A 25,744-nucleotide genomic window follows, 5' to 3' on the forward strand; every position below is an offset into this window, starting at 1 on the left:
GTGCATGTCTGTCGGGTGTGTGTGTATCCGTGTGTTTGTGTAACCCCATGTGTGTGTGTGTCGGGTGCGTGTGTATCCGTGTGTGTGTGTAACCGCGTGTGTGCATGTCTGTCGGGTGTGTGTGTATCCGTGTGTTTGTGTAACCCCATGTGTGTGTTTGTCGGGTGCGTGTATATCCGTGTGTGTGTGACCGCGTGTGTGCATGTCTGTCGGGTGCATGTGTGTCAGCGCGTGTGGTGTGTCCCTGCGTGTGTCCGCGTGCTTCCACGTGGGTGTGTGATGAGGACCCGAGCCGGCCACAGCGGTCACCGGTGTGTGCAGGGGTCCGAGCAGCTGTGGGAGGGAGGGAGGCCCGTCTGCAGCGGGACAGGTAGGGCCACCTACCTGTGCAGTGGGGACGGGGTGGTGAGCGAGCTCTGCACACGTGCGCACCCTGTGGGTCCCCGCGGCTCTTCCAGCTCCCGGTTTGAGGGTCTGGTAAAGCCAGAGCCCCTGAGCCTTTCCCACAAAGGCCGCCGAGACCCCACCAGGTCTCCCAGGACCGCGGCCGGCGTTCAGCCGCAAACAGGGCGCTTGGTCCCGTCATCCCTGGTCCGGCAGTGGACACAGCTGCCTTTGCGAGGAGTGGGCATGGGACAGTCTGTCGAGCAACTGCTCCCGGGGGACTCGCAGCCTCTGAGACGAGGGGAGACGCGCCCTCATGCCTCACAAAGCGGCCGCCTTCCCCAGGAAGGAGCCTCCCTGCCCTCCGCGGGCTGATGTCCTCTCCCGGGGACCCCAGTCACAGCTGGGGTGACTTCTCGCTCACCCCAGTGCAAACACCCTCAGCGCGGACACGGCCAGACGCATCCTTTGTTTATTCTGACAAAACTGACCACGTCTTTGGCCAGAGAGGGAGGAAAAGGGAGACAGGAGCAAATCTACGCAGTCACCATAGCTCATCCACACTGCCGGTGATGCTAAGGCTCCTCTCCCCCTCCTCCCCTTCCTGCTCCCCTTCCTCCTCCCCTTCCTGCTCCCCTTCCTCCTCCCCTCCTCCCCTTCCTCCTCCCCTTCCTCCTCCCCCTCCTCCCCTTCCTCCTCCCCCTTCTCCCCTCCCCTGTCTCCCTTCCCCCTCCTTTCCCCTCCCCCTCCTCCCCCTCCCCTCTCCCATCCTGTGATTCTTCTCACCCCACTTTCTTCCTCTTTCAAATTCAAGCCTTCCTCTCCCCCCACGAGCCCCACTTAACACGGAGGGAAATACGCTGTCGCTGGCTTTGGTGGGCGTGGGGTTCCCGTGGCCGGCGGTGTTCTCACCTCTCCCCTTCCGTTGGCAGCGACGGCGCGGGCAGGAGCGGCACCTACGTCCTGATCGACATGGTTCTCAACAAGATGGCCAAAGGTGAGGCGGGGAGCGTGGCTGCTTTGTGGCGGCCGAGCTGGGACCGCGTTGCCGTGGCAACCTGGGGGTAGTACTCTCCTCGGCTTTGGAGGAGATTAGCCGATGCTTGTCCCTTTCCTGAGTCACGTGAAGGCTGTTTGCAGCAAGCAGGGTATTTCCGGGGCAAGCGCACAGTAGGTGTGGGTAAGCAGCTGCTGCAGAGGTCACGATTAAGGTCAGCGCCGAGGCAAAGACCGCCTTCGGCTCCTTGACTGCTGCAGCAGATCGGTGTCCTTCACGCATTCCGTGCAACCCTCCCTGTTGCTAAAGCTGTGTGTGCGGGGTGCAGTATCGTGGGCCTGCCGTGGCCTTCTCCCCCAGCAACCCCTCAACACCCCCGTCCAGCACACTTTCAGCCCTGCAGCCCCTGCAGCCCCCGCACACACACACGGCGCACAGGGCTTTGCCCTGAAGCATCCTAACCCGAGAGGAGGAGGCACCGGTCCGGCAGCTGGGGCTGCAGGCCCGGCCTGCGAGGGGCCCCCCCTCAGCCAGCAGCGAGCTGCTCCCCTGGGGCCGAGCCTAAGCCTAGCCCTCCGGCCCCCTTTGCCCCTGTGGAGGTGTGGACGCTGAGCTGGTCTGGTCGCTCAAACGTGCTCCCCGCGCCAAAGCCCTGAGGTGTCTCCTTAGAGACCAGGGAGCATGCTCCACAGCCACTTTCGGGAAGGACTCACAATGGACCTGCGTCATGGACACGCGAATTACCATGGCGACTGAGGAATCCTGCGGCATTTTCTAAGCCTCTCTGAGAAAACACCGCTCTTCCCACAGTGCCTGTCCACATCCCACGGACTCGGAAGGACTCGAGCTGAGTGGGGACACCTTCCGTCTTTCTCACCCGTGAACAAAGCGTTCTCTCCGTCTATGCGCACGCGTGCCCAGGCCTGCGTGTTCTCACGGACGGGCCCCTGCCTTCCAGGACGCCCATCCTTCATCCCTTGCCCAGAAAGAGCAGGCGCTGACGATAGAAATGAGTTTCAGTACCTTTTCACACAGATGCTGGCAACTCCAAACTAAGCATTTTCCATCCCCCACTTTCTTCTGGTTAAAAAGGAGAAAAAGGGAATGCGTCCCGAGACCAAGGATGTGGGTGTGCAGCCCGCTGTCTTACACACAAGGACCCGCACGCCCGAGTGATGGATGCCGTACGACCGGCGACTGGAGGGCCCAAACCAGACCCCGGGCCGTGCGCCCCGTACCCTGCTCCATGTCTGCAACCCCCCCGGGGGGGGCCACGGCAGAGAGCAAGAAACTGGCTTTGCACCATCAAATCCTATCTTAAGTGCCCTAAATTAGCTGAGCGCCGGCGATGCGCAAAGAAACCGAAGCAAAAAGGCAAATGATCCGATACTGTTTTTAATGACCTATTTTGGTTTTTGAGCCTAACACAACCCTAACATTTTAGTTAAACTTTCCTAGCTATTGATGCCACTGTGCCTTATCAAATACATCTTTCCATTTGCAAATGTGCAATTATTGAGAGCTCGGAGCTCTTAAGAGAATTTACCTTTCCTCCCTTACACCCGCCCCTCCCTTTCTGCCTGTTGCACACGTGGTATTTCCCTCCCATTAGACCAGAATTCCTTCGGAAGCCTGTGGACCCTCGTTGGTATTTGAGTGACCCCCGTGGTGGAAAAGCAACGTGACACGGTAACCCACGGTGCACATCTGCCTCAGAATGGAACCGGCTCCCCCACAGGCAGCGGACGGACGCCACCGCTTTCTCAGTACTGTGGGGGTCACGTTGGTGTCCTGGATTTTCAGAGGTGCAGACCTGCTTCACCAGAAGCAGCGCAGCCGAAGAATGTGGCAGCCCGAGGGGCCGGCAGGGGCGGGGCTGGCTGCATTGTCCGAGGCCGGCCTGCCATTGAGTGGCTCCGCTGTAGGATGGACCGTCAGACCCCCTTCAAGTGTGGTCAGCCTTCAACAATGGAGCCCAGCCGAGTGGAACTGGCCAAGGAGGGCAGTCTCCAGGCCACGTCTGAGATGGTCACCCCCATTCTGTTCTTGACCTGCTCCCCTCTGCCCAGGGGGCGTGCAGTGTGAAATCCTCTGACCTGGGGCCTGGGCTGGGTCTCCGGAGAGATCAAAGGGCAGGGCGGCCCCTCGCTGGCCGAGGTGGGTCTTTCCCAGGCCGCCACACTGCGCAGCTGCCTGGGGTTTTGTTCTGGCTCGAGCTGCCAGCCCGGTGGGGCCTGGGCTGCCTTTGTCTGGCCTGAGAAGCTGGAGGCCGCGCTGCAGACCCAGCGTTCATCAAATGATCAAAGGCCCAAAGCCTGGACACGAAACCTTTCTTCCCATTTCCTTTTCTTAGAAGGAATGAATTGCATGCGGACCAAAGAATGCACTTCCAAAGCTCCCCTGCACGGCCGGCCTGCGCGGGGCACCCACACCCTCGAGCCCTCGCAGGCCCAGCTGCGGCCCCACGCGCATCACTCGGGCTCCCGGGGATTAAGGCCCGCGTCCTAGTTAGGGGCGAGAACGCGCGAGGCGCAATTCAAGCTTTCTCCACGGTCTAGTTTATTAGCAAGCAGACGACAATGCAGTTTGATATCAAAGCAAATAGGCTCCTGCTCTCTGCCCCGTCTGCAAAATCCTCCTGCACATCCCCTGCTGCCACGAGTGCATTTCTCACTCACAGTTAATATTTTCATCAGAACCCGTTTTCAGGAGCGTGCTCCTCTCTCACCGGAGAACGAGGCTCAAGTGTAGCCGGAATGTGTCTGCAGCCAAGATGTTTTCCAAAGTTGTGCCTTTTAAATTTGTGTCCGTGACATCTCTTCGGCCAGGTGTTTTTGTTTTTGTTTTTGTTTTTAGTTGCAATTTCTTAAAGGAAGTGGGTGCCAGGCGGAGGGTCACCCTGAGGCAGCGGCTGCTAGCTGGCCCTGTCACTCGCCAGGGGGCCATCACAGATACCCACCCACTGAGCCCCACTGGGCTGCTCTGAGTGCGCACCACGGCCTCCCCGCTGCGGCTCGTGTTCGGAAAGCCCCCTGGAGCTTGGGGAGGCCCATTCCTTTGTCTGCTGAGGGCCTCAGGACCAGGGACCTCACTGTACATGGGACTCCCTGCCCCTCAGGCGCACAGGTTGCGGACGTGCCACTGAAGTGGCCAAGCGGTGGGAATGTGGGCGGGCCTGCGCGTCCACGAGGCCGTGGGTCCAGCACCTCCTTCCGTCTCAGCAGCCTGACCTGCTTCCTGTTTTCTGTCGCACGGTGCCCCTCAGCCAACAGCTGCCTGCAGGAGGGCATGTAACAGCTCCATTCTGGTCACTGTCCCTAAAACTCACGGTGCCGCGGGCCTCGTTCCTGGGAACCCCGGCCTGTGTCCTTCCGTGACGGGATTAGCTCGCTTAGTGTCCTCCAGGCTCACCCATGGCGCAGGTGACTGGAACATAGTCCGTCATGTGGACAGACCACACTTTGTTGACCGATCACCCCCGACGGATGGACACTGGGGGTGCGTCCAGCCTGCAGCCCCTGTGCATCATGCTGCCATGAACGTGGGCGTACAAACACCTCTCTGAGTTTCTGCTTCCTCCTCTTCGGGGTACAGACCCAGAGTGCAGTTGCGGAACCACATGCTCGTTGGATGGTTAACTCTCTGAGGACGTGCCACACTGTTTTCCTCAGCGGCTGCTCCATTTCACTCTCCCACCAGCAGCTCACGAGGGGTCTGATCACGCCACGTCTTTTCCAGCCTTCGTTATTCTGTGTTTTTGGAAGTAGCCATCCTAATGTGTGTGAAGGGGTGTCTCGTGGTGGTTTTGATTTGCATTTTCCTAATGAGTATGATATTGAGCATCTTTTCATGTTTGTTGGCTATTTGGATATTCCCTTTGGAGCATTTTTGCCCATTTTTTAATTGGGCTATTTGGTTTTAGTTGTTATTGAGTTATAGAGGTTCTTTATATATTCTGAATATTAATCCCTTATCAGATATGTGATTTGCAAATATTTCCTCCCATAGAGTGGGGAAATTCTATGGGAGAAAAATGTATGTTCATTCTCCCAATGGTGTCCTTGGTGCACGGAAGCATTTAGTTTTTATGAAGTCCCATTTGTCTATTTTTCCTGTTGTTGCCTATGCGTTTAGTGTCCTGTCCAGGAAATCTTTTGCCAAAGCCAATGTCATGAAGATTCTCCCCACATGAATCACTATATTGCACTCCTGAAACTAATATAACACTATATGTTAACTACACTGGAATTAAAATCTAAAACTCAATAAAACTAAAAAACAAAAATAAATAAAAGCAATAACATATACATGCCTGTCAAAAGGTTACCAAAACATATAAAGCAGAAAGGGCAAATTTTCTTACCTCCTCGCCTTCATCTGCAGTTGTGATGACCCTTAACCTCTTTAGCATGCATCATTTTAGGCCTTTGTATATGAACACATACAATTTTTATCTATTTAGCTGATTTTTCCCTAGAGTAAAACATAATCAATATGGGAAATACACAGAAGAATTTTTTTAAACCTATCCCCAACTTTATGTGTCTACATTTAAAGTGGTGTCAGACAATGGCTCTGTGGAGGTGACACTTTTATTACTGTTTCGCAGGTAAAGACATTTGGGCTTACCTCACCAGGGTCGCACAGCCATCAGGTGGCCTCACTGGGATGTGACTTCACAGCCCGGGTCCTCGATACCATTGCCTCTTCCATGCCAATGAACAGACCACCCCATTTTTAAAGTTCGCAGCAAATTGTCTGGTATAAGAAATGCACATCAAACCCACCATGAACTATCAGTTTACACCCATTAGGATGCCTATTATTCACACACACAAAAAAAGGGGGGCGCCTGGGTGGCTCAGTTGGTTAAGCGACTGCCTTTGGCTCAGGTCATGATCCTGGAGTCCCTGGATCGGGCTCCCTGCTCAGCGGGGAGCCTGCTTCTCCCTCTAACCCTCCCCCCTCTCACGCTCTCTCTCTCATTCTCGCTCTCTCAAATAAATAAATCTTAAAAAAAAAAAAAAAGATTTCCCTCTACGTTTTCTTGTAAGAGATATTAACTTTTAATAGCAGGTCAAATTCAGAGCACCTGGGTGGCTCAGTCGGTTAAGTGTCTCTTGATTTTGGCTCAGGTCATGGTCTCGGTCAGAGGAATCTGCTTCAGATTCTCTCTCTCCCTATACCGCTCCCCCTACTCTCTCTCACTCTCTAAAATAAATTTTAAAATCTTAAAAAAAAAAAGAGCAGGTCAAAGAAGAAGATGGGATACTAGCTTCGGGAACCAAGAGAGATGACCAAGCAGAAAGATTAACTGGACTAGTTGAGAATCCGGCCCGCTGTGTGTCTTCACACCGTGACTCATTATCTATTATAAGTAATGATATCAAAATATATTTTTAAAAATGTTTCCCAGCTTTACTAAGACATAATTGCAATAAAACATTGTGTAAGTTTAAGGTATACAACGTGGTAAATCGGTAAATGTGTGTATTATAAAATGATTGCAAAAACAGGGTTAGTTAGCACCTCCATCACCTCACATGGTTATTATGATTCTTTTCTGTGGTGAGAACATTTAAGATCTACTCTTTCAGTAACTTTCAAATATATAATAGTGTTGTTAACTATCAAAATATCTTCCTTAAATAATATTCCACGGCTCCTTGAACTTTCTTAAACCTGTCACACCTCCAGAGATGCCCTGTTCCATACGTGGCCATTAGCCACACGTGCCGACTTAAGTGTATTAAAATGTGAAAATCAGTGCCTCCGTCATGCTGGCCACACAGCATGTGCCCAATGCCACACGTGACTCGTGACCGCCATGGTGGGGGACACAGAGCACCTGTCATCACAGGGAGTCCCACGGGGCCACGCAGCTCTAGGGAACAGCACTGAGGGTGGGCACCCCGTTTCTCCCAGCCCTGCTGCGGCGGCCTCTGGAACCATCTCCCTGCTCAGTCCTGACTGCATCTGTTCTCCACGCGGCGTCCGCATGGCATCTGAGCACCACTGCGCCCCTCGGGGCCCACAGCCTCTCTGACCTTGGGGCTCAGGGCCTTTCTCGTACTGCTCCACGGCTCCCCAGCTCCCTTCTCTCCTGGATCCCTGCCGGGCCTCGTGGCCACTGTCACCGTACCATGCTGTCCTTCTCGTGGCGAAGCTGTAGAAGTGTCTTTTCAGCCTGGTGTTTACAGAACGCTTGCCAGGCTCGGTGTTGGGGGAGGCACGGTGAACAGGCCAGAAGACGAGGTCACCCTCGCTGAGTTTATCCTCCGTGGGGAGAAACAGACAGAGTCTGCAACCTGCAGTTTGTAGGGGTGGTACGTGCCGTGAGGACCTCACTTGGGATGCAGGGTCCTGGGGGTGCCTCACTCCCCACCTAGGGCAGAACGTTGACCAGGGCTACGGACTCTTGCCCTCGGAACAGAAGGGGGCCTGAGGCTTATTCGTTCGGACACTTTGTTGTAAACTGAGGCAGCAGATCTCTACGTGGGCTCGCCCGTGGCCACGCACGCGGCTGGCTCTGCCACAGACAAGACTGGTTGGGAGAACAGGCCGCAAAGAAGAGTGTGTGTCAAGGGGGCAACATCTCTTTTTTTATGTGTGGTTGAAGCATAAAAACCTGAAGAACCAGCAGAAAATGAATTTCACAGATAGTCTGGCTTCAGCATGACTTCAAAGCAGAAACGCCTCATCTCCAGCTTCATGCAAGTCTCAGGCTGACAGAGTGTCCAGAACACGGTGGAGGGGCGGGGGGCGCGCCTCGGGAGCGCCACTGTCGTAGAAGACGGGGCCTCCATCAGGCGGGGGTGCGCGTATTTCTTCCCTCACCTGATGTGATCCACACTTCCCACCCCGAGCAGCCTGGTAGCTCGCGGCAGCGACAGGCACGCGGGGTCAGACCGGGCAGGGGCGGTCTGCAGAGCCGGGAGCCGGGTGCTCTCGGCCCGCTGCAGCCCAGAGTCAGGTGAGCGTCCCGGCAGCCGCATCCCTGCGCTGTGACCCCGGCCAGGGCACACTGGGCACACCGTAGGCAAGCTGGTTAAGGGGGAGAACAAGACACAGTGGGACCGCTTACTCCAAGGAAGCGCCACAAGCACGACGTATTTAGGTAATTTTGTGAACCACGATCCCACAGTTCATCTCCTAAACAGTCTCCGCCCTGTGGAGCGAGCCGGGTGGGGCTGACAGCTGTGGGCGCTCAGACGTGCTGGGGGGTAGACGTGGGTCCCCGTGAGGCCCCCCCCCACCTCCTGGGTCAGATCTGCTCACGCAGCCTCCTGGGGTCACCCACGGTGCTTCTCCCCGGTCTGACTAGTCTGTGGGCAGACATGCAGCCCACATGAGAGACCACAAAACCTAGGTCAACCCACTTGACTTGGTTGGTGTTCGGGGCCGGCCCTCCTGTGAGCTCGCTTCCTTCTGCTGGACCATGGGCCACCAGCTTGTCCATCCACTTGTCCCCCTTCCCCGTGAGCAGCGTCACCCGTCTGTCCTGCTGTCCCCAGGCAGGCCACCCTCACTGGGCCCTGCCACACACGCCCAGTGGCTTTGCTCCTAGCTCTCCAGCAGAGCTCCACCCACTGCCAGCCAGACCACTCCACTCGTGGCCGTGACCCTCTCCCTGCAGACCCCAGAGGCCTCCAGGGAGGCTGCCTGTGCCCAGGCCCTTCTTGGCAGCAATTCCCGTGCTCAGTTCCTCCCCACATGGTGAGGGCATGTCCCTGCTCCTGCCAAGACCCCCGTCCATTCTGGTGGCAGGAAGTCCCCACGCACAGCCATCCTGGTCACTTGGCAGTGGCAGCTCACAGGCGGTGTTAAGTACGATTCTGAGGCCTTAGCAAGAAAGGGTGCAGTCTGGCTGGGGCAGCGGTGCTGGGGACGGTGCCTCTGCCCCTTTGAATTAGTGACTCTTTCATAAGCGCCCCCCACAGTCACCTGGACTTCCACAGGACAGAACACACCGTGCAAGTATTAACAGTCCCATGCTGTCCTTCCGACCTCTGCGGTCCCTCCTGACTCCTCCTTGGGTATCTGCTTCCTCTTTTCCACGAGGCCGGGAGGGGCCCAGTGCTGCCCGGTCAGCACCGAGACTGGACTCACGGTGCTCAGCACTGTCCCCAGCAGAGGGGAGGACTGAGGGAGGAGGGGGGCAAACAGAGCCCGTGGTGCCACTTTGGTGAGCAGTGGAGGGTCAGTCACCCTGAAGGTCTTGTTTCTCCGTTCAAGAGCAACCCGTGCGGCCCGGCCTGGCTGACTTCTGTGTCCCCGCCACACGGGCGCTCCGGAGAACCTGCTCTGAGCCGCAGACTCCCTAACGTGAGCCGTCTGCCGTTCCTGGTGGCTTGGCAGGGGTCCTGCAGGCCCCTTTCCGGCCACCACCAATGCGCTCCCAGGACACACTCGTGCACGTACATTCATGACATGGGCCTTTCCCTGAGCTGCGTGGAACCTCACGGAGAGGAGGCTCGACCACACCTGTGTGCTTCCACGACCCCAGCGGCCTCTGCATCTCCCTGACGCCCTGTGCCCACGGCACCTGCTGCTCTGGCGGGTGTGAGAGGCAGTCACGCCTGTGCATGCATGGCGGCGTGCTCTCCGAGCGCTGGGCCGTCTCCCCTCATCCCTCCCCTCCCCCCGAATGGCCAGCGCGCTCGCTTACACCTGGGCGCCTGGCGCCCGTGCTCCGTGGCTGCCCCCCGCGGTGTGCAGGCGCCTGGCTGGGGGACGGGCGGTCAGGACCCTAAGCAGCCCCGCGTTCCCCTGCAGTACTGGAGGTGGTGGGTTTGAAGCGGGTGTGCACACCTCCAGAGCCCTACTTTGTCTGACTTACATCTTTTATGAAAACTGGGAAGCTTCTCAGTTTCTCCTGAAAAATGATGATTTTGGATTTGGGTCCTGGTATACTTGATTTTCAAGGGAACAGGATGTAAACTTGTCTCCTTTGATCCAGTGACAAAAGATTATAGTTCATCTCCGAGGTCAGCAGGAATCCTCCCGGCTGTGATTTTTCAGGCCTCCAGGTGGTTACGGGCATCGGAAACTTCTTGGCACAGAAGGCACGGGACAGCCGTGCGTGCGTGAGAGCCTGAGTCAGGCGTGTTTGAGCCCGCGTGGGCGTGTGCGAGCCCGGGTCACGCGGGTCGGGCGTGTGCGTGCGCGCACCCCTGGGGGTGGTGCCCACAGCCGCCCGAGCTTGTCCTGTGGACCGAGGCGGAGCTCTGGCCCTGCGCGGTGGGCTCCGCTCTCCCCGGGCGGTGTCGGGCCACTTGGCACCTTCGAAGGCCTTCAGCTAGAGAGAGCCGTTGCTCGATGCCTCCTGACGGCAGAACGGAGACCACCTGCTCGTGCAAAGTGAAGGCTTTTCCCTCTTGCACGCTTGACACACCTTGTCTTTTTACCTTGAGGAAAGGAGCACACGGGATCCCTGCCGTTTGCAAACCTGTGGGTAAAAAGTCTGTAATGGGGGCGCCTGGGTGGCTCAGCCGTTAAGCGTCTGCCTTTGGCTCGGGTCATGATCCCGGGGTCCTGGGATCGAGCCCCGCATCGGGCTCCCTGCTCGGCGGGGAGCCTGCTTCTCGCTCTCCCACTCCCCCTGCTTGTGTTCCTGCTCTCGCTATCCCTCTCTCTGTCAAATAAATAAATAAAATCTTAAAAAAAAAAAAAAAGACTGCAATATGGATGGGGTGCCTGGGTGGCTCAGTCGTTAAGCGTCTGCCTTCGGCTCAGGTCATGATCCCAGGGTCCTGGGATCGAGCCCCGCATCGGGCTCCCTGTTCGGCGGGAAGCCTGCTTCTCCCTCTCCTACTCCCCCTGCTTGTGTTCCCTCTCTCGCTGTATCTCTCTGTCAAGTAGATAAAATCTTTAAAAAAAAAAAAATAAGTCTGTAACGAAACTCATTTACGTGTATTCAGCCTCACCATGGAACGGGCTGCTGAAGTCGTGCGGAGGAGTGCACACGCACAGGCCCCTGCCGCGCCCCCCCCCAACTCGTGTGCACCTGCGAGGGGGCTGGGCTGGCCGAAGTGGGTGGACAGTCCGCATGAGCCCGCAGCCGGGGAGCAAACTGCAAGAGAGCTCGAAGCTAAGCCCATCAAGAGCTTGGTTTCCTTAAACTTCAAATCCATCCTTTCGCTGTAAAAAAAACAACAACAAAACAACAAATTTTTTTTTTTAAAGATTTTATTTATTTATTTGCGAGAGAGAATGAGAGACAGAGAGCATGAGAGGGGGGGAGGGTCAGAGGGAGAAGCAGACTCCCCGCCGAGCAGGGAGCCCGATGCGGGACTCGATCCCGGGACTCTAGGATCACGACCTGAGCCGAAGGCAGTCGCTTAACCGACTGAGCCACCCAGGCGCCCCCAAAACAACAAATTTTAATACTTTAATCATACTAGTGTTCTCTAGATGTTCGTTGTTTAACGATTAATACTTTTTATCTAGGGCTTAAAAACCTCCCTGGTCTTAAAAAACGTATTTAGCCGGTGCGTAAACTTGGGAACCAATGGACCCTGAGTGAAGTAGAGACGAACGGCGATGAATAGCCATCGAGCGCCGCGCTGGATGGGGCCCGGGTGTGCGCACCAGCCGACGGTGCAGGGCCGCGGGGCAGACATCGGGGGGAGGGGCGGGCGGCCTGCAGGGGCCGTGGTGCTGGGTCCCGGGCTGTGCAGCCGCGTCCGGGGAGCACACCTTGCGCTGGTCCACAGAGCGCGGAGCCTGTGACGCTTCTCGGGCGGGAAACACCAGAAACCGCCCCTGTACCTTGCTCCTGCTCCGTCTTCTGTATGGGAATCTTTTCCTGTGTTCTTTTTTTGTGACCGTTTACATGCTTTTCCACTTGAGCACCACACGCAGTAGGTCTGTCCGCCTCGAATTTCACATGTTGTCAGCAAGATGGAATTTTTAAAAGAGAGGGTTCCATTTTAAATGCACTAGAGGAAGCTTCCTAGATATGGGGGGATTTAAATAAATCCCTTTATAAAGTAAGGAAGGACTCACACACCCACCCGGCCCTCCCGGCCCACACGGATCTGCTTTATCAATGCAGGTTCTGTTTGGTGCTCCGTGAGGCCCCACACGCTCAGAGGCCACTGAGCGGGGTGCAGCGCCTTCTCACACCACCCTCCCCGTGTGTCCCCAGGGCTCACTACAGACCACGGACTGAGTTCTGGAAACTTCCCTCTCTGCACACACCGCAAATACCTTATTATCATAATCCTGACAAGCAAGGGGGACATTAGCCATCCACGTCACACAACTGACCTGACTTCATAAATCCATCACTCCCCGAATTTAGTTCTGGACGTTTTTAAGCGTCGGTTTGACCTCCTCAAGTGTCGGACTGGCTCCAGGTGAAGTGGGATTCTGAGCTAGCTCCCCCGGCGTGGTTTAAACTCCTTGTGTAGGGAAGACCCGATCAGGCTTCCCTCCTGTCCCTCCTCTTCCCTCACAGACAGTGGTCCAGAGGGCGTCATCATGTAATAAAACAAGAGAGGTTCCTCGTAGCATTTTATCCAAGGATCCTGCCGGCTCGGGACAACGGCCGGCAACCATCGTCCACACGGACAGCCACCCAGGAGGGAGGGCTGCACATGTCCCCAGCCCGGCCGTGGCCTCCTGCAGGGACAGCCTCCATACAGCCCCAGCATACAGAGCAGCCCCTCGGAATAAAAGAGCAGCTGGAAGGGGTTTTAAAGCCAGCTTCAAGGACTAAAGGAAAGTGACCTGAGCTGCCTTAAAAAGAGAGGGGTTCTAAGTCCGGACCCCACATGAAGCCCTCGGATTTCATTTCGCAAGGACTGGGATGCATCTCTGTCTGTTGCACCACGGTCCGCCCCACACCTGACGCATCCGAATGCGGGCCTCGAGGTCCTAGGAGGAAGTAGCTGCGAGTCCGGCTGGAAGCTAGTGTGGGCTGTAACGGAGCAGATTGATTCTCCGGAATCTGCGAGCAGCTAGCCTGCTGTCGGTGCCATGAATCATGACCGCGCCTTGTCGCTCCGCGTCGGACCCTGCAAGGACGCTTGGCCCTCCGTGTCAGCTCGAGACCCCACACCAGCGCGGAGCCTCAGCCTGGGGCAGGGAAGCGCCGCAAGCACCTGGCCCCGGACCGCAGGCGCGGGGAACATTCCCGCAGGCCCGGCTGCGGCTGCCCACGCCTGGTGCTTCTGACCACGCCGGCTGGAGAATGGCAGTGCCACGCGTGGTGTGGAAGAAGTCTGTTTCCCCCTCACTCCCTCTCCGCATAGTGTTTAATCTTCCTAAGGCAAGCTTGTGTCCTGAAGAAGCCAATTTCTGTGCACGGTTAGCCCCATGACTCGCATGTGGGCCCCTAGGGCCCAGCCTACCTGGGAAGGCGAGGCAGCGGATCCTCAGGCCGTGGCCTCCAGACCTGACCGCTCAGCTCCCTCTCTTCTCCATCTTCCCATTTGGTAGCAGGGCAAACCTCTTTGTTTCAGACTGTCTCAGATTCGTGGGTTCCCTTTATTTCTGTTTATTGTTTTTGATCTGTTGTTGAAATTTCTTCTCTTATTTAAATTTTAGTGAACATACAGTGCAATGTCGGTTTCTGGAGTAGAATTCAGTGACTCATCACTTACACACAACACCCAGTGCTCATCACAACAAGAGCCTTCCTTAAAGCCCATCACCCATGTAGCCCATTCTCACCCCTCCCCTATCAACCCTCAGTGTGTTCTCTGTCTGTGTCTCTTACAGTTCAGTTCCCTCTCTCCTCTTTTCCCCCCTTCTCCTATGTTCATTTGTTTTTGACAAACATTGTTAAAATGTCTATGCTACCTAAAGCAATCTACACATTTAATGTAACCCCTATCAAAATACCACCACCATTTTCCACAGAACTAGAAAAATCCTAAAATGTGTACGGAACCACAACAGTCTCCAAAGACCCAAAGCAACCTTGAAAAAGAAAACCAGGGGTGCCTGGGTGGCCCAGTCAGTTAAGCTCTGCCTTTGGCTCAGGTCCTGGGATCGAGTCCCGCATCGGGCTCCCTGCCCAGCAGGGAGCCTTCTTCTCCCTCTGCCTGCCTCTCCCCCTGCTTGTGCACACCCTCTCTCTCTCTGACAAATAAATAAACAAAATGTTTTAAAAAAGAAAAGAAAAGAAAAAGATGATTCCGGACTTCAAGCTCTATTACAAAGCTGTGATCATCAAGCCAGTCTGGTAACGGCACAAAAACAGACACACAGATCCACGGGACAGAACAGAGAATCATGGGCTCCCTTTATTTATTTTTTTTTTAAGATTTTATTTATTTATTTGTGAGAGAGAGAATGAGAGACAGAGAGCACGAGAGGGAGGAGGGTCAGAGGGAGAAGCAGGCTCCCCGCAGAGCAGGGAGCCCGATGCGGGACTCGATCCCGGGACTCCAGGATCATGACCTGAGCCGAAGGCAGTCACTCAACCGACTGAGCCACCCAGGCGCATGGGCTCCCTTTAAAACAAATTGTATTTATTGTGGCCTCATCCACACCCGAAGAGGAGCATGTCCCGAAATTGACCCCTGTCTTTTCCTTGAATGACTTTCACAGCGGACCCCAGCTGTCGAGCTCCCTGGGGGACCGTCTAGCCGTCAAGAGGGGGATTTCTTCTCCTTCCTATGAAGGCCCTGATTTAACACTTGGGGAAACTCGTGGTGTTCCCATACCCAGTAGGATGGTATTCCGTATCTGGAAGGACTGCCGGCTTAGTGCCTATAAGGCCCCCTCATTCACTGTGAGCCCGCGACGTGCTGAGCGCTGTCCCCCCAGCCTCAAGAGATGCGAGCACTCCCATCCTGTCTGCTCAAGGATGAGGGTGGAGAGTGAGGGCACGGGGGTGCCCCTCCACCCTGGGGCCATGGTGCCAGATCTTCTGTCCTTCCTGCTGATTCCCCTTTATTTGTGCAGATACGTTTGGTTGGGATGTGTTTCCTCCCAGGACCTCCCCTGCCCACCTCTCTCCCTCTCTGCCCGTCTCAACCTGCTGTGCTCGGAAAACATCACTGGGTGCTCAGGAGCCCACCGGATAAGCCCCAGAACCCTAGGACTTGAAAAATTACAACCACCTTAGAAATTTCCAAGTTCACTGTCCCGGTTCTGTGCCCGAGGGGAACAATGTGCTCACTTAGGTTGTGCAGACAGAGAAGGGCCAGTCAGGGCCTCTCGCCCCTCTGCCTGGTGTGGGCTGGTTGCCGACGGTCGCGGCCACCTGCTCTGTGTGACCAGAGACAGGCCGTTCCACGGGGATAAGCCTCGGTCTCCTCTACAGCTCCCATTCCACTGTGTTCTGGTAACGAGCTGAGATAATGCTCGGAACATGGCACCTAGTTTGGCACGTGGGTCCCAGTCCACCTCGGGGGCGACCACCTGCTCCCAGTTCCTACATTTTGCATTTTCATGTTGGCGGACGCATCTTGGCTCCCTAAACTGTAAGAAACTTGTGGGCTTGGGACCCAGCACCGTTCTGTCTACTAGAAATAGAAAAACAAGAACACATGTTGAATTAATGATAAGGTAAAAGTTTCAAACCCAAATAGTATTATTTCTGTGAAGCCCGGATCACCTGCAGTGAGATGCTGTCTGTGGGGAGGGGTCTCTCGGTGAAACTCTGCAGTGAACACACACAAGGGCATCTCTACCTTTTCTTAACATTTGGAACCCTCACTGGGAGCTCCACCTTTAAAAGCCAATATAAGATGGAAAAGATTTATTAGTCTCATTTCTCATTACTCGAAATAAAAAAATTCTACACGATCGAAATTAAAGCTTATATGCTTCCCATTTCTAAAACATTCTTTTAAATGCGCCCCCCCCCCCACACACACACACACAAATCATCAAGTTGTCGTCTCTAATAGCAATGACTGTTTTAAGTACCTGGATGGGCATCTGACAGCATGTCTCAGCCCCGCGTTCCTGAATGAATACTCACGAAAACCGCGTGCCTTGTTTTTCTAGACGAACACGGACATGGCATGTGCCCACCAGGCCTGCTGAGGGATGAGCATAATCATTTTGAATTGGCCTCTCAGCCTGAAGGGAGCCTGACGCAGGCGAGGGACAGCCGAGCGCGGGTCATCTTGTGTCCGAGCCCGGCCCAATCTGTGTGTGTTGTTTGTTGCAGGCGCTAAGGAGATCGACATCGCCGCGACCCTGGAGCACTTGAGGGACCAGAGACCGGGCATGGTCCAGACAAAGGTACTGTCGGCCAGTCCTCGGGGATGGTGGGGGCGACAGGGGTGTCTTTCTGCAGGTGTTTCCCAGCAAGGAGAGAGGAGAAGGGGACCGAGCGTCTCCCACACAGGTCCCGGGCGGGAGTGAAAGGCCCCTCCCAGGAGGGCGCCCATGGTTCCAGCAACCACCCGCATTTCAGCAAAAACAGATGCAGTTGCATCTCCAGTCTTTGGAGTCCTCTCCCCACCAGATTTGGGGAAGGGGGAGAGCATGACATTTTTACAAAAAGAGCGCCATGATGGGGTGCCTGGGTGGCTCAGTCGGTTAAGCGTCTGACTCCTGGTTTCGGCTCAGGTCATGATCTCAGGGTCATGGTATTGAGCCGCATTGGTCTCCACACTCACTTGGGAATCTTAAAAAAGAGGTCAGTGACAAACCCCAGCACCCTTGCTGGGGAATGGTCTAGATCCACTAACATTCTGCCAGACCCCCCTATTTCTGGCCCACAGAACCACAGCTCTGTTGTGTGGTCATCAGATGTCCCCGGGTGTACTCAGGTCCTCAAACACCTCAAGATAGCTTATTGGCGTACTTACTGAGAAGGCCACGTTTGCAACAAGAGTAAACCCAAGATTGCTGGTTGGCTTTGGGTTAACCAGAGCTGGAAATGGGCTTAACATGATGTTCCTTTAGCACTCCGAAGTATCTGTGTCCAATGACCACGAAAGCTCCCGCACGTCTGTTCCATAAAGGTACTGAAGTCATAAAATACAGAATCTTCCCTTTCTCAAGGTAGTCCTGACACCCCAGCGCTATTAGCACCTAGACAAAAGGCCAAAATCACTAAAAGACGCACTTGCAGAATTACTTCCTTATGCCTAAGAGGACTGTAGGTTGTAAAAAGCACTCCTATGAAGTGGGGCTGACCCAAGGGCCCGAGGACCGTGCTTTGTGCCTGGTGGTGACGGTTCTGGAGCCCCAGGGAGCTTACCCCGCCTCCCGGGGTCTCACTGCTCCCCCTGGAAAGTGCCAGTAGCCCCCAGCCCCCTTTCTGTCTGAATGTTACCATGAGAAGACACACGTCACGCAGGGTCTGAGCTGGATGAGAGAAGACAACTACACCCCAAGCTCTCTGTCGAGAATGAAGCCACGCACCTCGGGAAGCTAAGCTGAGCACCCTTTGAACCGGAAGATCATTTCCTAAAATACCTTAACAGTCACCGGCTGGTTCTTGATGGCCAAAGTCAACCCCAAGCACCGAGGCAAATTTAATTTCAGTCTCTTACAGAACCACAATCCATCCTAAGCAGAGTCACAAGAAGCCTCGAAAAGACTCAAGAACTGCTCCGGCCGAGCCCTTCCCCCCGGCAGCCGCGCCTGCCCCAGCCCGTGACCTCCACCCAGGCTCCGGCACCTGGGGGTGCGAGCAGAGCCGGTGGGACAAGCAGCCCGCCCTGTGCTCGCTCGGCCCCAAAGGGCTGTCACCGGCACCGGGCGATCACCCCGTCCCCCTGTAGCACGCATGTGGGTCACGAGAATCGCATTTGATTAGCGTGAAGGAAGCTTATCAATCATGGCACACTTTGTTTTCCTAGGGTTTTTTTTTTTATCTGAAGTTTTGAAATTATTTCAGACCTGCAAAACACGTGCAGAAATAATACAGATCCTTCCCATGTGCCCTCACTAGGTTCCCACTGCTAGCACCTTATGTAACCACAGGTGACCGCGGCCAGAACCAGCATCAGTATGAGCCATTTACTCGGGTGCAGACCTTGTCCTAGCTCATCCATGTCCCCAGTGACCTTTCCCTGGAGCAAGACCACCCCTGAGCACTCAGTCGCCGTATCTCCCACATCTCGACTAATGGGACAGCTCGGTGGCCTTGAGAGGTCTTCAAAAGAGAATTGACAGGTGTGGCTTGGTTTTCATAGACTGTCCCTTGCTTGGGTTTGTCTGACGTTCCTGTGATGGGTTCTGGTTGTGCATCTTGGGCAGGAACGTCCCAGAAGGAGGCACGTGACCCCGGTTGATCTCCTTTCTAGGGAGGTGAGCTTCGGTCACTCGGCTCAGGGGGTGTCCGCCAGGTGATTCTTCTTGGTAACGAGCAGTGTCTTGGGGGAGAGATTTGGTACTGTTCACGTCTCTTTGTGGTTGTGCTTTATCATGATGTCAGCAGGTGACAAATAACCCGCAGGTTTTGTGCCTGCGGAAGGTCCATCCCACTAGCCTGACCATGCCACTTGGTGGTAGCCTCGTGGGGGCCACAGCGCTGCAGGTCAGTGCGCTGTCCCTGGATGGTCTGGCCCCACGGGGCCACCAGAAGCCGTGGAGGAGGCTCGGAGGCCTGAGAACCGGGCCTGGTGAGCAGCGTCAGTTTATAACCAGGAACGGAAAGCGGATTCTGTCCCTGCCTGAATCTTGATGCTCGTTGCTCCCTCTCCTACTGCACAGATAACCTGCAGGAAATCGTCAATTCAAGACTCACTTCTTCGCTCCCTGAACCTGGGTACCTCCCAGGCAGGCCTCCCCCACCCCGGACACCCCAGACGGTACAAGGACACCCAAAACACAGACTCCACGGTGGATCTGGGCGAAACCGTGGGGACGGTGCATAACACAGTGCAAAAACCATTCGGCCCTCATGGCTCGAGGTCCTGAGGCCCAGGGAGCAGCCCCCAGGCCCCGCCGGAAAGGGAGATGAAGCATCCAGAGAGCAGAGAATTTGCCTCACGTAGCTTCCCGGCAGGAATCGACCCTCTTCCTTCGGGTAGGGTTCAAAAGTTGTCTGGAAGTGTGCATGTAAATGCAATTCCTAGAATTTCAAGGTATAAAGAAATAAGCACATCAAAGCCACCATTCTGTCTTAATTTGACGGCTTTGCCCAACATTACTCCATGAAATGGAACTTCCCCTGAAGTTCAGTTTAACAAAAGGAAGATTTCTGTGGGAAAAAATAGTGCCATACGATCTGAATACTCTTCCAAGGGAAGGTCACCCGTGGGCTGTTCAAACCCATATAGTCAGGTTGCGCCACGTGAGCCGAAGACACAAAACAGACCGGGGACGGAGCCCCCCGACCCCCAGTGCACAGCCTGACCGCACAACTCCATCTTTATGTTCAAAAAAGCCCCCGATGGCTGGTTTTCCACCTGGAAACAAACCCTCGGTCAAACGAAGCACAGACACCTGCCGTGCGTCTGCCTGAGGAGAGGAAGGGAAGCCACGGCCCGTGGCCGGGGAGCTGGCACCGGCCGCGGGGACGCGCTGAGAAGCGAGTGGCAGCATGGGGTTACGGCCCGGGAGACCCGAGCAGAAGGAGATGTCACCCAACCCCCACCACCGCATGTGTGTCAGCGCAACAGAACACTCGTTCTAGGAAGGGAGATGAAATCGCAGCATGTGGGTGAAACAGCACACTTCACAAGGTGAGCGACGTCTCCTCCTCCACGCGTGTCGTGGAACAGACTCTCCCCCTCCGTCCCCTTCATCTCGTGAAGGTGCCTCCTTAACCAAAAGCCTGAACGCTCTCCGTAACGACACTTTCTCTTCGACGCTCACTTCGAAAGCCGACTGACCCGTGTGTCCCCAGGAAGGAGTGATGTCAGTTGGCCCGGCGGGTGCGCATGGGGTCCACATGTGGTACCGCGCCTCCTGCCCCTCCCCGGCTCGTCTCTGCATTTGGGTTTCACCCTATCCTTGTTCTGCTCCGCAAGCCCGGCTCCCTCTCTTGCTCGGGGTCTGGAGAGACAAGGACTGATTGAATTAAGTGTAATCCAGTTCACAGCCCCGGGCCTCCCGACCCATGTCCTGCTCCATCAGAACCCTCTCAGCACCTTGAGATTGTTCCCCTCAGTCTCTGTGTCTCTATCTCCCCCATTCACACGCATGCATGCATGTACACACATGCATGTGTGCATAGTTACATGTGTGCGTGCACCTATGAACGTACACGTGCACACGCATGCATGTGTGCACCTATAAACGTACACGTGCACATACATGCATGTGTGCATAGTTACATGTGTGCACGCACCTATGAACGTACACGTGCACACGCATGCATGCATGCATACCTATGTGTGCATGCACCTATGAACATACACGTGTACACACATGCATGTGTGCATACCCACGTGTGTGCATGAGTATAAATGTACACGTGTGCACACATACATGTATGCACACCATGCGCACTCATGCATACACATGTGCGCAATACGCACTCGTGTGTACACATGCCCCTGTGCACACAGTGCTCATTCGTGTGCACACATGTGTGCACACATGCTCGCTCACGTGTACACATGTGTGCACTCATGCATGCACTGTGCACGCATACGCACATGTGCACACACTCATACATACATGTGTGCATATGCACTCGTGCATACACGTGGCGCACATACATGTGTGTGCACACATATGCACATGCATGCACCCTGTCCCTCACCTGCTCTGGTATCATATGTCAAGGATGGAGCCAGGGCTGATCTCTGTGAAGAACAGCTGAGCCAAGGGCACGGAGAGCACTCCGTCCTGCCCCCACCGTGAGGGAGATGCGGGGAAGTGCTGCCCTGGAGGGGTCGCTGGCACTCCACGGAGGGTAACAGCTCCTGGGACAGCCATTCGCTAGGACTCCCTTTGAATTCGGGAATGCAAGTATCATGGCAATGTTGTGTGGGCCCACCCAGTCCTTTGTGGGAGCCACAAGGATTGCAAACACGAATCTGAGTGTGACTATAAATGCAAACACACACACACACACACGCAGCCCGAACACCTGCACTGACCCTCACAGACGCCACAGCAAAAGCGAGTCAGGTGCTGTGTCTGCCCAGCTTGTCTGCTGGGCTCCCCAGACTTCTGAGGGGCCGACTCGGGCCTGTCAGTGGAGGTGGTGCCTGAAACTGGGTGTGCGCCTGGCCTCCACCCACGGCGGGAGACCGGAGCGCGTGGCGGCGTTGCCACTCGGGGCTACTTCTCGGGGAAGGAGCAGGGCGGCTGACAAGCCCCGTCTCATTGCCGACCAGCCCCGAGGGGCACGGCACGCCTCTGCCAAGGGTCCCTCGTCCCAGGAGGCCCCCGTCTCCTGCCAGCCGGTGCTCCCAGAGCCTCCCGTGGCAGGGCCCGGCGCCGTGAAGCCCGCCGGCGTCCTGCAGGCCCTCGGCTCCCGGGGCCACCGAGCACACTGCGACCATCTAAGCCACGCCTCTGTCGACGCGTCACGTGTGCAACGAACACAGGGTGTCTGGATGAGGCTAATCGAGGCACAGGTGCACGTCTGCAGTCTGCTGTCCTCCCTGGACCCTGTTTGCCCCCCTTCCAGATACTCGTGATGGCTACGGAGGACCCCAAGTGTGTGAACTTGCCCACTTCCCTGTCGGCGCTGTCTTGGGATGGACTGTCAGCGTGTCAAAAGCTGTAAGCAGCCACGTGACACGTGACATGAGAGTTCCAAAGAGTCTCCTTTCATTTTTTCACGTTTCAAGTCATCATGAAACCTTGGTCTCCCCATTGGCAAGCCAGCGTTTGGGGAAGAAATGGTCTGGGGTGGCTGTTCATGCGCCATAAACCTGGATCCTCCCCACGACACGTCCCCTTGAACAAGCCGTTAGCCGGAGCGCCAGCGACAGGAGACAGCTTCCCGCCACTGGTGACGGCCAGAGGCCCCTCTTCCGGGGCCTTCGAGCGTGAGGAGGGACGCTGCTGGGCGCGGGTAAAATCGACTGGGCGTGCCTTTGACGGCAGTTTCCAGAAGGGGCATCAGGAGGCTGTGTCCACTAGCAAAACACCGGGTTGGTTCACGCAGGTCGTTCCTTCGACGCCCGTACAGAGAACACCAAGGGACGGTCTTTGGCCCCAAAGTGAGGGTTAAATCATCCTGCCCTTCTGTTGTTTCTGCTCCTTCCTGGGCATTCAAGGTGGGTTTTAACCATGATGTTTGGGTTTGAAGCTGCTCTGCCACGCGGATTATCAAGCACTGAAGCCATCCACAGGGCTCCTCAGTAGGTGACAGTGTGCATCACTTATTATTCCGGTGACTTCTCTGGATGACCAGGAGGGGCCCAACGCCCACTTCAGAGTTTCTCTGCAGCGTCGGGGGCATCATGTGGCAAGGACGTGTGCAGGGGACTGGCCTTGACCCGCGTGGAGGGGTGGGCTTTGTTCCCGTCTGCTGAGCCCTCCCCTCCCAGAGAGGGGAACGGTCCTGACACCGCCCTCGTTTCTACCTCCCGGTCTTGGCAGGTTTTGCATGTGCCCCGTCCAGCGTGTGCCTACGACCAGGAGCACATATGGGCACACTTGTCTAAGGCTGGACGCACTGCGGATGAGGCGGGGTTTCCCGGCAGGTGCGACGGGGAAGGGCCGGGCTGGACGCTGGGGCGATGCCCACGACAGCGAGGACACTACCCCTCGGCCTTTCTGAGGGGAGGCCATGTGGCTGGCTCCATGGCAGGTCAGCACGCAGCTGGTGTGGGGGCTGGAGCTCAGGGCAGCCGGTGTCTGTGTCAGCTCTGGCCCACCCGGGGGGCCGTACACTCCGCCATCCTCGTGCAGTCGCGGGCTTAGCAGCTCCTCCCAGTGACAAAAGATGGGACTTTCCCACGTGAGAAATTCTAATCACCATCAACATGGGGTCTCATCTTGCACACCACCATCCTCTCTACGGAGATGTGCGACCTTTCTTCCTTTTCCTGAACCAATTCCTTCTGCAAAATGACACAGCAGAGCTAAAGGCCGGAGTCGAGAGGAACGTGGTCCCGCTCACCTCTGATTCGTTTTCTCGTCCCTCCAGGAGCAGTTCGAGTTTGCGCTGACGGCCGTGGCGGAGGAGGTGAACGCCATCCTCAGGGCCCTCCCGCAGTGAGCGCGAGCGCGCAGCCCAAGGCTGGGAGGGGCCGGCGTCACGACTGTCGACGGTCGCTGGGAATTGCGATGCCACTTAGTTGTGTGTCTTCGGCGTCCCTGCCTCGTCAGTGCGGTCCAGCGGTTACAATGTGCATTTGTGTTCAACCAAGTCATAGTAAGGGGAGATTTGGGGGATCGTCCAGTCACAAGGACAATCACTTTATCTGTTTTCACTTCTTTGAAAGGAAAACACTTTTCCTTAAAGCACACATTCACATCCTTAATTGCAAACAGTGCCATACAACGACGCTGTAGGTGGTGCGCTCCGCACCATCTCCACGAAGAGAGCCGACCTGTGGGCCGTAACTCTGAAGGATGGGCCAGCTCTGCAGGGAGGGGACCCGGGGAAGCGGGAAGGGCACCACCAGCATTTGGCATTTGTCTTTACGACGGCTTATCACCGGCAGGAACCACCCCCCCGGCTTGTTCAGGAGTTAGAGCAACAAACTTACCATTCTGCAGCTTTGGGGGAAATAACAGCATCGACCCTGCATCTTCCCTCCGTTCCCGTGCGGGCTGGCCGACACCTGCCCCCGGCACTGTGGACAGCCCATCTCCACCGCCCACCCCCCACAGAAGGGCAGGGGCCTCGGGGCACACGTGTCCCAGGCCAGCCGCCCCAGGCAAGGCCTCCCATCCGCAACCCGTCTGGAGACGCATTTTTAACTTTAAATACAGATTTACACATTGCAAAAGCAGATGCTGTTAATAAACTCTTCCCTTAGGGGTAACCAGAGCCAGGGAACCAACCCGCAGGTAACAAGCTCCGGGGTCCCCAAGGAGCACACGAGCCCCCGGCGGGCTCCTGTGCTCCCCTCTTGGGGGATGTCCTGGGCCCTGCCGGCATCCAGGGCAGACCCTGGGTACCCCATTCCCAGAAGGGGATGCAGGGTGCCGTACATTGTTGGCTTTACTGGGTGAGATCCTGGCACCAGGGAGAAAGGCGGAAATGGCAGCGTTTCCTGGGCCCCGCCCCCTCCCAGGGTCACCTCGGTCAGACACTGTGACTCGCTCAGACACAAGCGCCTAGAGGCGATTCGGGTTTGCCACCCTCCCCAGCCCCCGACAGAGGAGCTCATTTTGCTGGACTCAGAACGGTGGGTTCTAAGAAGGCATGCAGACCGCTCTGTGCGCTACAGCTTCATCTTAGGATTAGATGTGAATACATCCCCGGTACCTTTCCACGTCCCGCTTACTGCACACATTCTTCCCGCCTAAGTAGACACTGCAACCCAGAAACCAGTAGCCTCGGGAGAACGGCCTGTGACTGGGGAGGAAGATGCCAAATACTGTTTGTGTCTCTAAGTGGTCCTGTCATGTCATCTGCTCTAATAGATCTATAATTTTTTGCCAGAGTTGTTTCTCCCTATCTGGAATCTAAATAATGAATAGGAACTAATTTATCTGAATATAGGAAGCGTATACCTACTTGTAATTTCTAACTTCTTATGTTTCAAAAGAAATCCTCCAGTGTGAGATATATAAATATATTTAATTGTGTCAGATTAAACTTTTGATTTCACATTCGAATGGTCTTTATTTGGGGAGGATAGAGCAACGTTCCCTGCCCGTCCTTGGCTCCCGGAGGTGGGGGAGCAGGTGGGAACCTTTCCGAGAATTCCCCCTTTGCAGGGATAGCTGTGCACGAAAGGCCAGAGCGTCCCCGAGCTTTCCTTCCTCAAAGACTGATTGCAGGATCTCCGGAAGCAGCCAGGGCCATGTTCTGTGCAGAGTGTCCCCCCAGCCTCTCATGCCCATCTGTGCAGTGTGAGCACAGGGCTAGCGGCGGATGAGCCTTCCTTCCCGGGCCTCGGGCTCCACCCCCCACGGCCCAACGCCCATCCTGGCACATCAAGGCGGCGGCACAGGGACAGGCGTGTCCTATACTGCCTCAGCGACCCCAGTGACGTGGGGCTGCGTGTGGAATCAGTTTGTCATGGGAGTAGGGAACCACACACAGGGCCCGTCAGCTTGAGGGGCTCAGTGTCCACCCAAGCGCTGGTGTGCGTTTCTCGAGAGATCAGCCCCAGGCCCCGTTGGGTGGACACCCAGTTACATCCGTCTCTGACTCCCCTTTCCGGAGTCGGCCTCACGTTCAAACCCTGCCTGGGCATCCGCGGATTGCGCGTCCCACTGCTGTGAGTTACTGCCATTGGGGGTCCCCGAGGCATCACACGGGGCGGCTTCTCATGAAAAGCACATGTCAGAACGTGCACATGGCAGACCCCAAAGCCATGAAAAGGTTCCCCTCCCACCGTGAGTATTTAGGAA

The 25,744-nt window shown here is 55.9% G+C and overlaps 1 protein-coding gene across 1 annotated transcript in view; it reads left to right on the forward strand.

Annotated features, from left to right (window-relative positions):
* The window catches only part of PTPRN2 (protein tyrosine phosphatase receptor type N2), a 577,019-nt gene extending 553,587 nt beyond the window's left edge, over positions 1 to 23,432 (forward strand). The window contains exons 23-25 of the mRNA XM_064575623.1: positions 1,317 to 1,381; positions 16,515 to 16,588; positions 23,361 to 23,432. Coding sequence (XP_064431693.1) covers positions 1,317 to 1,381; positions 16,515 to 16,588; positions 23,361 to 23,432 — 211 coding nt within the window. The remainder of the gene's footprint in view (positions 1 to 1,316; positions 1,382 to 16,514; positions 16,589 to 23,360) is intronic.
* Positions 23,433 to 25,744: the final 2,312 nt, after the last annotated feature.

Source organism: Mirounga angustirostris, unplaced genomic scaffold, assembly GCF_029215605.1.
Source record: "Mirounga angustirostris isolate CCGP_5_RB_7025 unplaced genomic scaffold, mMirAng1.0.hap1 SCAF_12, whole genome shotgun sequence".
Lineage (NCBI taxonomy): Eukaryota > Metazoa > Chordata > Mammalia > Carnivora > Phocidae > Mirounga > Mirounga angustirostris.